The sequence below is a fragment of the Dipodomys merriami genome, unplaced genomic scaffold, assembly GCF_024711535.1.
Source record: "Dipodomys merriami isolate MVZ:Mamm:240054 unplaced genomic scaffold, mDipMer1.0.p SCAF_3, whole genome shotgun sequence".
Taxonomy (NCBI): domain Eukaryota; kingdom Metazoa; phylum Chordata; class Mammalia; order Rodentia; family Heteromyidae; genus Dipodomys; species Dipodomys merriami.
This window is the reverse complement of record NW_027204492.1, coordinates 109,469,138-109,482,738: the sequence shown is the minus strand read 5'-3', so window position 1 is coordinate 109,482,738 and position 13,601 is coordinate 109,469,138. Positions and strand designations below refer to the sequence as shown.

The 13,601-nt window shown below is 41.5% G+C and overlaps 1 protein-coding gene across 6 annotated transcripts in view; it reads right to left on the bottom strand.

Annotated features, from left to right (window-relative positions):
- Sh3kbp1 (SH3 domain containing kinase binding protein 1) overlaps nt 1-13,601 on the bottom strand; it is a 334,803-nt gene that overhangs the window by 264,868 nt on the left and 56,334 nt on the right. For all 6 annotated transcript variants that reach the window (XM_070040761.1, XM_070040765.1, XM_070040763.1 and 3 more), the window contains exon 2: nt 9,689-9,846. In XM_070040761.1, the coding sequence (XP_069896862.1) occupies nt 9,689-9,846 (158 nt within the window). The remainder of the gene's footprint in view (nt 1-9,688; nt 9,847-13,601) is intronic.

Sequence of the window (13,601 nt, the reverse complement as noted above, 5' to 3'; positions counted from 1 at the left end):
CAGAAGGCTGGGACCTGAGAATCATGGATGTGAAAGCCAGCCTGAGCAGGAAAGTCCATAAAACTCTTATCTCCAATAAACCACTCTGAAAACGCCAGAAATGGTGCTGGGGCTCAAGTGGTAGAGTGCTAGCCTTGAGCAAAAGAATCTCAGGAACAGAGCACAGGTCTAGAGTTCAAGCCCCAGGACCAGCAAATAAAAAAAAAAACCCACAATCACTGCAGTGATGGCTCATCCTAATGACAGGTTGAGGGGATCTGCAAGTGGAATCTTGAGGAATTCTACTCACCTCACTCCTACTGGGTAGGGAGAAGGATGGAGTTAGTTATATGGTCCACAGTTTTGGGTTTTAGAATGTATTTATTCTACTAGACTTGACTATTGTTTATATATTTAACTCTGTTCATTGCATAATTGTGGAAACATTTCTTCCAGTTTCTACATGATGATATTCACACACTATATACATAAGGTTACTTTAGAAATGATACTATAGTATTTTTCAACTCTAGATCACTGACTACCAACCCAAGTTCTTGAGAAAAGATATTAGATATACAAGATGATTCGAGCCTATCAGGACCACTGTATAAAATGAATGCCCAAACTTTACCAAGGAACCATTAAAACTAATTCTCAGTCTCTTAACCCTTCTCCTGCCCCCACTCCAAAATTACAACAGTACAGCTTACCCAGAACACAAACAAGTCAGAGACTCACTGTCTGAAGTCTGTGGGAGTCTCACATTTTAGAAGTCCAAATATCCAGTAATGACCACACAAGCAACATCTGGTCAGACAGTGACTTAGATTTTGGTCTTGGAGAAAGCTTTCTAAGGTAACATTCGATAATCTTATCACTAAGAAAGTAAGATTCCATTATGTACAATCACCTAAATTGACTGGGTCGGGGGAACTAAAATTTACTGAGGTCACAGCTCTCCCTGAATCACAAGACAACCCCTTACTTAACCCCCCCCTTCCCTCTCTGTCTCCCTCCCTCCTTCTCTCTCTCTGTCTCTCTGTCTCTCTGTCTCTCTGTCTCTCTGTCTCTCTGTCTCTCTGTCTCTCTCTCTCTCTCTCTCTCTCTCTCTCACACACACACACACACACACACACATCCCTGAACTGTAACAGTTACAAAGAGAGGAATTCACTAAATGATTTGAGCTTTAACTGTTCACATACTTCTCCTTAATTAGTCTACACCCTACTTGGATTAACAATTCTCAGAACAGTATCTAACAGGCTCCAGTTGTAGGACTTCTTTTTCTGAAAATAAACTATATGTTTAAAGTCCAAAACATATTATGAGCTGAAATTGATTGCTGCTGAGGGCCCTAGGGATAGGAAACAATCAATAGTCACACATCTGGATTACCTCCACTGATAAAAGTCACATTCCTGCTAATAGCAAATACAGAACACTGTAAAATGACATTTATGTACAAATAAATAAAAAATGAAATGTTTTTGCTAATTGAATTGCTAGGGGAGAAAATTAGAACAAGCTCATAAAAGTAGGTGAAGGCTGAAATAACCAACTTCTGAAAAGAGTTCCTAAAATTCAGAAAGTAAGTTTAATAACCTTCATTCTACCTGATAAAAAACACTTGGGGAGGTACAATGCAGCTGACAGCAGTGGCAAAGAGCTCAAAGCCAACAAGACAATTCAGCCAGATAATGCTGCCTCCTAGAGCTCAGGACCAGTATTCTAATGTTCATGCTCATATTCCCTCCCTCCTTCCCTCCCTCCCTCCCTCCTTTCTCTCTCTCTCTCTCTCTCTCTCTCTCTCTCTCTCTCTCCCTCTCTCTCTCTCTCCCTTTCTCTCTATCTCTTCCTTAGTATGCCTCCATCACCTCTTCTGGGAAAATGCATATAATAAAAACAATACCGGTGGCAAGTGCCAGTGGCTCATGCCTGAGTAATCCTAGCTACTCAGGAAGCTTAGATCTGAGAGTTACAGTTCAAAGCCAGCCCAGGCAGGAAAGTCTGTGAGACTCTTATCTCTAATTAATCACCCAAAAAGCTGGAAGTAGGACCTGTGGCTCAAAATGACTGAGCACTAGCCTTGAACAAAAGAAGCTCAGGGACAGAGCCCAGGCCCTGAGTTCAAGTCCCAGGACCAGCACATACACACACAATACTTGTGTCATAGAGTGATATAAAGATTTTATTGCTATAAAATCCATGAAGAATCCAAATTAACCTCCTGCCAGACTAAAGTGTTTGTTATATTTTAGACATTGCACACAAATTATATATACAACACTGGGTAGCCATAAGCCTTCACTAGAAGGTAGACATCATCATTCCACAAATGAACTCAGCAATTGGGGCCCAAAATGCTCAGTTCATTTACGACATTCTACCAGTTGCCTAATAATCAATTCTGAAATTTCTCAAGTGGTATTTAACTCCTGAGCACTTCTGTCCAACATCTTTGCAGAACAATGCCTAACATGTACTCTCCAGAGCACAGAAGAACCCAACACTAGGCCACAGGCCCTAAAACTCATCCTGTAGGAAAACACATGTTTGTGACAACACGATACTCCACATTCAATGTATCCCCTTTTTGGCTTATAGCATGTAGCAAACACTCAGCAAATGTTTGCTTAATGATTGCAAAGGCCCCCACATGCCCAATCAAAGCATGAGGAAATGATATGAGCAAGAACAGACTCAGCCTATCACAAAATACATATATTGTCTTTCAAGACTGATATCTTAAAATAACTATAATTATAATTCACAAAATTAATGACCTTTGTGTCATTAATTTAAAGAAGAATGCTGTAATCTTTAATTTTTCTGTGTGTACCAATATGAGGGCTTGAACTCAGGGCCTAGACACTGTCCCTGAACTTTTTAGAAATCTACTACTTGAGCCACAGTTATACTTCTGGCTTTTTCTTCTTTGGTGGTTAATTGGAGATGTCAGTCTCATGGGCTTTCCTACCTAGGCTGGCTTTGAGCTGCAATCTTCATATCTCAGCCTACTGAAAATTACAGGTGAGAGGCACCAGTGCCAGGCCATAATCTTTGAATACCGAACAACACCGTGGAAGCCTTTATGCCACTTGTTGAAGTCAATTTACAATTCTTTCTTTCATAAGATAGGAATAAAAATGCAACTGTGCACTTTATCTTGAGGTGATACCAACTACTGGCCTTGTGCCTCATTTATTAAATGTATTCATCAAAGACTTTGCACAAATACGAAAAAAGGCTTTGAATATGCAGAGAGAGAGAGATCTGAAACACACAGTGAAGGAGTAGGAAAGCAAGCTGAGAACTGTTACATTTAGCATATGTACAATGAGCTGCAAGTAAACACACTGCAACCTTCTGCAACAGGACAGGCAGCGTGCAAAATTTACTTCTACCTCATACACACAGAAAGAGGCTAAGAAAACAGCTCACTTCCTCACAAACAGTATCAGATCAATTTAAAGACCAACAAGCATATTCTTTTTAACCCCTACCACAGCTTCCTGCTTTTCTGTCTCTTATTTGTGAGCTACAAAATATCCCAGGCCTGGGTCCTGCTACACTTTACCAAATGTCCCCTCCAAGAACAAGCAGACAAAACTGTGCATGGTCCAAGCCACAGTTTTGATTTTCTTTGTAAAATTCATTCTGCTGGCCATTAAAAATGTCTATGTATGGCTCAATGTCAGAGAAAGCCCAGAAAAGGGCTGTTTGCCAATCTTTTGTGTGATTAAAGCACACTAAGTCATATTTTTAAAGGAAGACACTGCTAATTAAAATGCAAAGAAAAAGCCCACATCTGCTTATAATAGGAGACTGTCTCATGTTTTATATAGCAGTTTGAGGTCTAAGAAGGGCAGCTATATTTTTTTAAATAACTTTGAAGACCCATTGCAGTTTTCCTATTATCATACTCTATATATTATGGACTATTGTGGTCTATTTAGAAAAAAAGGATATCTCAAAACTGAATATTAAGTAAAATGATAATTGTGCAACATTTTAATGTCATGTTAACGTATTTTCTAATAAGTCACTCAGGAATGCAACTATGAGGACATTTTACATTCCTCTAAACATCAGAGGATAGCACAAACAGAAGAAACCAGTAAGGTATACTGCTTCCTCTTTTCCTTTTCTGGTAGAGAAGGTAATCCCAAAGGTTAGAATTTTATTTTCCTCTAAGACATGAATCTGTTTTGAATCTAACTTCACAATCCACTGTCTTTTAACCAATTCTGCATATCCTCACTGAATCAGTTTTGTTATTGTGCTAGTTCTTTCATTAAAGGAGTCAACAAAACCTAAGATACATGATCTCAATTGGCATGCTTATTATAATGTGAGAATTCGTCTGTAGCTGGGCATGGTGGGGCATGTTTGTAATACCATTTATTCAGGAGGCAGTGGCAAGACTGTGAATTCAAGGCCAACCAAAATAACAGTGAGACCCTATCTCAAAAACAAAATACAAAACCAAGTGCCAGTGTCTCATGCCTGTAATCCTAGTTACTTAGGAGGATGTAACCTAGAGAATCATGGCCCAAAACTAGCCTGGGCAGGAAAAGTCTGGGAGGGTACATCTCCAAAATAAAAAGCCAAAAGCTGAGCTGGAGGCAAGGCTCAAATGATAAAGTACCATCCTTGAGCAAGAAAGCCAAGCAAGAACTCAACAGCCTGAGTTAAAGCCTTGGTATCAGCACACAGAAGAGTACAAAGAAAATGGTTAAGGGGAGATTATGGCTCCCTCTGGTAGAGTAATTGTCTAGCATGCATAAGACCCTAGTACCCAATTACTACGAAAAAAAAGAAAAAGAATTAATCTTGGATAGTTCCTGTGCCCACCAATCAGATCATTCTTAGAACATGAAATTCTGTATTTTAGGACTCCTCACAGGTCATACATGGGAAAACAAAGACACCAAGATCCAAGGTGATTAGTTCAGTTGGTTTGTGTGGCATACATGAGGCCAAGAAACAAGTGTGAAACTCCACCCCCCTCCCTTTCTTTGTCTTTCATAGAAGCTACTGGTTTACACAGAAAAACAAAACCCTACTGATTGAAAGCACACGAGACAATTCCACTCCTGCACATGTATGTATGTATGTATGTATGTATGTATGTATGTATGTATATATATATATATATATATATGAGAGAAATGAATACTTATGTCCACAGAAGACACATGAGACTGTCCAAAGCCTTTATTCATAAAAATCATCCCAAACTGGAAACAACACCTATCAACACAAGAATAAATATGAATAAACACATAATGTTATACTCATTACTATAGCATACCACATTACAAGAACAAACTACTGATACATACAACAACATTTTGTTGGACGAGATTAGTCAGATATAAAACAGCATGTAGGGCTGGGAATGTGCCTTAGTAGTAGAGTGCTTGCCTAGAAAGCATGAAGGCCTGGGCTCGATTCCTCAGTATCACATAAACAGAAAAAGCTGGAAGTGGTGCTGTGGCTCAAGTGGTAGAGTGATAGCCTTGAGCTGAAGAGCTAAGGGACAGTGCCCAGGCCCTGAGTTCAAGCCTCAGGACTGGCAAAAATAGAGCACATAGGACGTGACTCTATTTATATGAAATTCATGTACAAGCAAAACTAATGTATGATGGTTGATTGCCTAGGGAAAGGGGAAGGGCGTGATGGATCTTTCTATGGGGAAATAAATAGTACTGAACTGGATGATAGATGTAAGAACTAAAATCATCATGCACACTAGTGATGCAAGTTATTTTACGTAAATTTCACCAAAAATGAATAAAACCTTTTAAATGGGGCACAGCAGCTCAAGCCTTGGGAGATAAGAGTCTCATGGACTTTCCTGCCCCAGCTGGTTTTGAACCGTGATCCTCAGATCTCATCCTCCTGAGTAGCTAGGATTATAGGTGTGAGCCACTGGCACCCAGCCTCACCTCATTTTTATTATTTCTGTCTACTGGTTTTGAGTTGGCTTGTTCCTGTTTTTCAAGGAGCTTGAGGTATATCATTAGAGTACTAACAAGATTTCTCCAGTTTGTTGATATAGGCACCCGTAGTTGGGAAAGAGGTAGGGGGAAAAGATTCTTCATCCGTATTTACAAAACAGTAAGTAAAAAAAAACGAAAAGGCCATGTGGGATAACAGATTGTAGCCTAAGAGCTAGCAAAACACTGCTCTCTTCTGAACATTGGGATGGACTGGTATAAGGAGAGGATGGCTGCTTTTCTTGTCTTGAAAGCCTGAGACAATAGAGTTAAAGGTAGACAATGCATGCCAACACTTTTGGAGAACATGCTCAAATGGGACACTGAGTAAGGGTCTGATCAATAGACAATGGGATTTCACAAGATTACCCCCATTCATTCTGGGGACAAATCCTTCTGAAACCAAATGGAACATACAGAGCCACTTTTAAAAACAACATGATTGCTATTACTTAAAGATACATTTTCTGCTGGTAGAATTCTCTACAGGAGCTTTGATTAGTGTTCACTCCACCACTTCTGCCTACGATATTTTCAATAATAAGCTTAAAAGTGAAGACTTAAAAAAAAAGAGACTCAGCCATCTGAAAGAATCCAAGTTTCTTTTTCTGCCAAATGTGACAGGCACAAGTAGTGCAGCCCCAGCCATTCCTCTACATCCTTTCTGCCCTCAATAAAACAAGCCCCTGCCAAGCGTGTGACTTTCCCTCAATGGACAAGCTCCAGCCAAGGTGAGATGACAATTGATTAGGCAAGAGCAGGAAGTCCAGCCCAAGAGAGAGGGCCATTCTTTACTTGCTAACAGAATAGGGGCACACTCAGTAGGTGGCTACCACTGTGCTAAATGATTGTCAGAGCTGTGTCAGTTAATGCTCACAGGAGCCGCAGGAAACAGCATGTCCAAACAAGGGTAATCTTAGGCTGGATTAATAGATACTTTGTAAATAAATAAATAAGTGAGATATACAGAAATCCCAAGGCCAAGGGCTAGAGACAAGTGAGCCCCCATACCTGACATAATGACAGAACAGGGACCTGGAGAAAGGTACACTGGATGGAACAAGCCAACCATGCATAAGGAACAGCACAGGCAGAGAGTCAGAGGATAACCCCTGATCTCACTGGCCTTCCTGCCCTCTCCTGACAAATATCCCCTTAAGCCAAAGCCTACTGCAGTCAGAAGTCTTGCTGAGGCCTTCTTTAGACCAGCCCAAGGCAGCACAGGCAGGGCAATGGAAGACCTCCTGCCATTAAGGACCCCATCACATTCATCTCAAAGCGAAGGAATCTTCTGTTCCTCAATGGGCAATAATGCAGGAGCCAACAGGGTCACCTTCTAGCAAAGCTGAGCAATTCCTGCTCCTATCTTTCCCAAGCCTGGTTCCCTCCTTCCCTCCATCTTTTGTGGAAACACCAGCTTCGGTGTGCAGAGCAAATTTCAAAGGTTTTACCTATGCCTTCCAGCCCAGTTCTCAGATTCTATGGATCTGAGGTATGACAATAAGGACATACTAAGTCAACAGGACATATACAAAACTTTCAAAACGAGGCCAAAATGGGAGCCTATGCTGCAATCCCTTCCTCCCAGGCCTGTCCTCTCCTTCCCAAAGCTCTCTCTCTTCCCCAGGTCGTCTCTCTCTCTCTCTCTCTCTCTCTCTCTCTCTCTCTCTCTCTCTCTCTCTCTCTCTCTCTCTCTCTCTCTCTCTCTCTCTCTCTCTCTCTCTCTCCTCTTTCCCACACTCCTCTAATTCCTTCCTCAATCTTCACTTCAACTACCACCCATTTTATGTGGAAAAATCCCTCTTTTCACACTAGAATTTGGCTCTGTTTCCAGGGAAGTCCTTTCCCAAAATTGCAAAGTTTGTTTGGAAAAGAAAATAAATTACCTCCCATTTACACATCAACAGAATCAATCAATGCTAGCCCTGATGTAATGTTTTCCCCTTCTTAAAATAGGAGAGAGTTGGTGGGTTTAAGCATGGTCTTGGGGGGAGGATGTCTATGCTCTGACCCCCTTCAAAAAGCAATTTTTATCTGCATGTTACCAACAAAACTTCCCCCTTTGGCTTTGCACACACCCCAAAAAAATGTAAGTACCATTTTATTTTTAACTCTGAGCTAAGATCCTAAAGAATGGACTCCTAAGAAGTAGAGATAGTGAGCCCCGGGGCTGGAAATCCAGAACACCTCACATTATTTTTTCCATCAGCACTCCTACCCAGCCGTGAGAGACTCTTTGAGCTAGGGCCAATCACTTCTCTGGGACCAAGGTTCCCAAACTACCTGTTCCTCACAGCCGGGGCACACTCCTAAGTATGGTCTAATACCTCAGGGAATATGGCAAAGGCTCTTGGGATTTCTGCATGCAGCTCTTCATACCAATGGCGATCCGTTCTGGTCTGTTGTAGAGTAGGAAATATTCCAATATGGAATTGTGTCTTTTAAGCCTAATCTTCCCTTGAGGAACAACCTCCAGGTGGTCCCTTTTTTACCCAGCAATTCAAACTATTATTTACAACTGTGAGCCATGTAATTTATTAACAGAAATGAGCTACGTTTTTGTGATTAAGTCCTAGGTGAATTGTACAAAGGACCTAGTTTTCACAACATCACTGAAAAAATGGGTCTTATTTGATACTTCAAGGATATAAGGAAATAAAGGAAAATAATATCATTCCTATCAAAAAGGTAATATGAACACAAAGGTAGGAAACAGCATTAATTCAGATTCTGCATTTAGTTTGATTGCTACCTGATGGAAGTGGTCAAAACAGTTTCACCTCCATTTTGCATGAAATGAAAAGGGAAATGTTCTTTTAAATTCTCAAAGCCAATAAACAAGAATATAAACAATTTAACAAGCTTTATATTTTCCAGCATTTTCTAAGAGGTGACACATGGTTTGGGAAAAGATTATCCTGTATCATTAAAAAAGCCATTTCAGGGCTGGGAATGTGGCTTAGTAGTAGAGTGCTTGCCTAGCATGCATGAAGCCCTGGGTTCAATTTCTCAGTTCCACATAAACAGAAAAAGCCAGAAGTGGTACAGTGGCTCAAGTGGTAGAGTGCTAGTCTTGAGCACAGAGAGGCTCCAGGGACAGTGTCCAGGCCCTGAGTGTAAGCCCCAGGACTGGCCAAAAAAAAAAAAAAGCCATTTCAGCCAGGCTCACCCCCATAATCCTAGCTATTCAGGAGTCTGAGACCATGAAGATCAAAGTAGAAGAGGTATAATGCAAGACTCCACATCTAATTAGCCAGAAAAAAAGCCAGGCTGGAGGTATGAGTCAAGTGGTAGAGCACCAGCTGTGAGTAGGAAAGCTGAGAACCCCAAGCACTGAATTCAAGCCCTGGTAACTGGTGCGCGCGCGCACGCACACACACACACACACACACACACACACACACACACACACACACACACACACACACACACACACACACACACACACACACACACACACACACACACACACACACACACACACACACACACACACACACACACACACACACACAATTTCAAAGCAGGCATCCCAGATAGCAAGGGCAAAACTACACGTGCACTTGTTGATATCACCCAGGAGATCAAGCTCTTAAAGCAACCCCTAAAAAGAGTCCCATGCAAGTCATCAAGTGCCCCCACAGTAATTGGTCAGCAGAGCCCAGACAGAAGACAGGAGAAGGGTTTTGCTTTGTACTCACTCTTACAAAGTTGTCAGGGAACAAACCTCTCCTGCCGTTGATCTGTCCCTCCCACCAGCCTCCATCCTCTTTCCTGATGTTGGTGATGACCTCACCCACGCTGATTGTCAGCTCATCATCGTGCTGGGCCTGGTAATCAAACTCCACTATAGCCTCCACTGAAAGGGACAGAGAAAAAAAACAGAGTAATTTAGGTTAAATGTTATAGAAGTTCAACCTCCTGCAAGACCAACAGTCATATGAAAGGGACTTTCCCTGTAGAAATATTTAAAATAACAGAGTCACACACAGAAACCCGAATCTGGTTAACCTAAAACCTGAAGCACAAAAACCACAACGTGCTGGTCATAGACACAGGCGAGGTAGCCTCAAGTCTCAAGGCCAGCAGGGGCTTCAGAGGGGAAACCACACAATGAAAGTGGCATAATGAGGTTTCTCTTACCCAAAGGCACACAAGGAAGGAAGGAAGGGAGGAAGGGAGGGAGGGAGGGAGGGAGGGAGGGAGGGAGGGAGGGAGGGAGGGAGGGAGGAATATAAGGATATTAGTGAAACTTAAATGAAACTTCAGTGGCAAATTAACATCTTAAGATGGCAAATTAACATCTTAGATGGGAGCTAATGTTTCATTCCTATAACCCTAGCTTTTCAGAAAGCTAGGATCTGAGGATCAAGGTTTGAAGCCAGCCCAGGTAGAAAAGTCTGTGAGACTTATTGTCTACTAACCACTAAAAAGCTGGAAGGCTGTGGCTCAAATGGTAGAGCCTTGAGAGGAAAAAAAAAACCCAGGGACAGCAATGGGTTTTGAGTGCAAGCTCTAGGACCAGGTGCAAAAAGAGTTATGTTGAAATAATGGAGGAAGAAAAGTTAAATACTTTCTAGAAAAAGTTCATATATACTAAAATTAACTCAAGATGCATTACAGATCTGAAAGAGCTCAAACTGTCATTTATTTCATTGTGGTTTGTAAAATTTTATTAACATATAATGATCCTACATATGGAGTACAGTGTGACATTTCTACACATGCACAATGCACACTGGTCAAATCTGGGTGATTAGCATGTCCTTCTCGTGTCATTCCTTCTTGTTTAGAGCCTTTAAACTCCTCCAGATCTAAGAAACTTAGCTTTGGTGAAGATTTCTTAAACGGAAAATAAAAACAACATAAATAATTAACAAAATTCAATGGCCAGGGATTTAACACCTTACATTTTCCAGGAGAAAGGTGAGTACGGGTAAGTTGGTCCCATCACATGGGCTTGGCGTATCCATTATGGGTAAATTCTCAAAGCACTTCCTGTTCAGAATATCCTTTCTACCTGGCTGGTCCACTCAAAGACAGTGTAACCAGAAATGATTCAAAGTGGAAGTTCCTTTTCTTGTATCATTTATTCATTCCAAAATTTTCTGGCTCCCTCTACCACTATAAATCTATCCAGCATGAAGTTGGGTTATGACCTATTGTCATCATTTTTCAATGAAAAGAGAATGTAAAAACATAAAACAAAACAATCTTTCTCTTTACTCCTCCTGGTTGCCAGTAAGCAGGCAGAAATACTCTGATTTCCTTGGGCCATCCACTGTTCCCCAGCAGTTATACCAATGGGAAGCAGGGATATTTAAAGTCTGCTTTCAGCCAAGTTCAGGGGCTCATTCCTAAACTTCTAGCTATTTGGGATGTTTGGACAGAAGGCTCTGAGTTCAAGCTCCAAGACTGGTAGGAAAGAAAGAGATATGCTGAAATAATTTAAGAAGAAAAGTTAAATAATTTCTATTAAAATTGTGTGTATGTATTAAAATGAACTGAAAATGGACTACAGATCTAAAAGAGCTCAAACTGTAATTCATTGTGGTTTTTAAGATTTTATTAACTCATGAGCCCAGGAGTTTAAGTCTAGACATGGGGCTGGAAAGGTGGCTCAGTGGTAAAGCACTTGCCTTGCACGCATGAGGCCCTGGGTTCAATTCCTCAGCACCACATAAGCAAAAAAGAAAAAAGCCGATAGTGGCACTGTGGCTCAAGCGGTAGAGCGCTAGCCTTGAACTGAACAGCTGAGGGACAGCGCCCAGGCCCAGAATTCAGGCCCCATGACCGGACCCCCCCACCAAACAAAAAGAAAAAGAAAAGTCTAGACATCATAGTGGGCACACCTATTGCAAAGGAAGAAAAAAGTTTTCTTCAGATCACCTAGAGATTGATCTGTTGGAACTGAGATTACAACCACTGTTTATGTGCCAAACACAGCTCACTGCCTTCCTACATTTCATCTCATTTCCCAATTCAATAGTATGATACCTATCTTCCCACTGAAAGAACCTGGCGCTCAGCAAGGAAGTTGAGCTCATTTTCTGAGCCAGTGCACTCCAAAGAGACATGTCAATTTCAGGGGCCTGTGGCCATGATGGGAGGAAAATGTTAGAATATCTATTTGTACTTTTTCATAAGAAAAAAAATTCAGCTTCCTATTTATAGAATAATGCTGATTCCTTCATCCGGTCCCTAGGTCAGACAGTCAGAGGTCCTCCAAGGGGCAGGAAGTAGCAGCCTAAGACAGCAGAACCAAGGAACACTGGACAAGGAAACCTGCTAGAGCAGTCACCAACTCCAGCACCAGGGGGAGCTCTGCAGCTGTGTGATGTCTACTGCTAAAGCCGCTTTATGGACCTTACCCCATTGAAATAAAATAGATTAGCTAAATAGATTAGCAGCTTGAAAGATTGGTGTGAAGGAAGTAGAAGCTATAGACAATACTCAACTTCAAGTAAGTAAGAAAATAATGGAGAGCTGGGAAGGTGGCTCAGTGGTAGAGGGCTTGCCTTGGATGCATGAGGCCCTGGGTTCGATTCCTCAGCACCACATAAGCAGAAAAAGCCTCAGTGGCGCTGTGGCTCAAGTGGTAGAGCACTAGCCTTGAGCTGAAGAGCTGAGGGACAGCGCCCAGGCCCAGAGTTCAGGCCGCATGACTGATTAAAAACAAAAAGAAAGAAAGAAAATAATGGAGCTTCTACTTCTGCTCTTGGTGAACACAAACTAATCCCATCATACAAGGAAATGACCAAACACCTCAATTATCAAGACAAATGGGCTTACGTGGGTCACTAAGTGGGTATTTGAAAGAGAGAAGATTTTCCATCCTAGAAGAAATCTATATTCAAATTTCCAAACCCACTGGGACACTAGGAACTTGGACTATACACAGGATAAATTTGACATAATCCACAAAGGAGGCACACAAGGTATAGGTCAGCAAAGATGTATTTAATGCAAGAAGACAAAGCAGGGTGTAAAGAAAGAGGAGAACAAGCTAGCTCCTTTGACAAGCTATCAGAAGTGGGAGCTAAGGCTTAGTGGATAGTCTTCAATCCAAGGGTATTTACGTCTCTTTCTGTGTCGAGGGTACAAGTCCAAAACTGTCACATAGCAATTTGCCAATTACCCTGTTTTAATACTACCACCCAAGTAGTAGTATTAAAGATAACAGGGTTTCGAGCGGAAAAGGTCAGATAATGTGATGTTAGGAAAATGAACCCTTAAATATGTATTTTAATGTTTTCGTTTCTTTCATGCATGTGTTTCTAACGTATTTATAAGATTATTTCTTTGTTGCTTTGTATGTCCCTCCCCCACAGTGTAACCCCCGCTTTCACTATATTTGATGTCAGTATAACATGTGGAGGAGATGGGGACAAACTAGTCGTTTCAGGATTCAGGTGGACCTGTTGCAACAATGAGAAGTACAAAATGTCATGTCAAAACCAACTTTACAATGTCGCTGTGGGGGGTGGAGGGGGGTATAATTGGGTGGGGGGAGGGGGGAGGCTGGGAAGGGAGGTGAAGGGTAAACAAAGGAGGAGGCTGCAATGCTTGGTAAGAAATGTATGCATTATCCTGCCCATGTAATTGTAGCCCCTC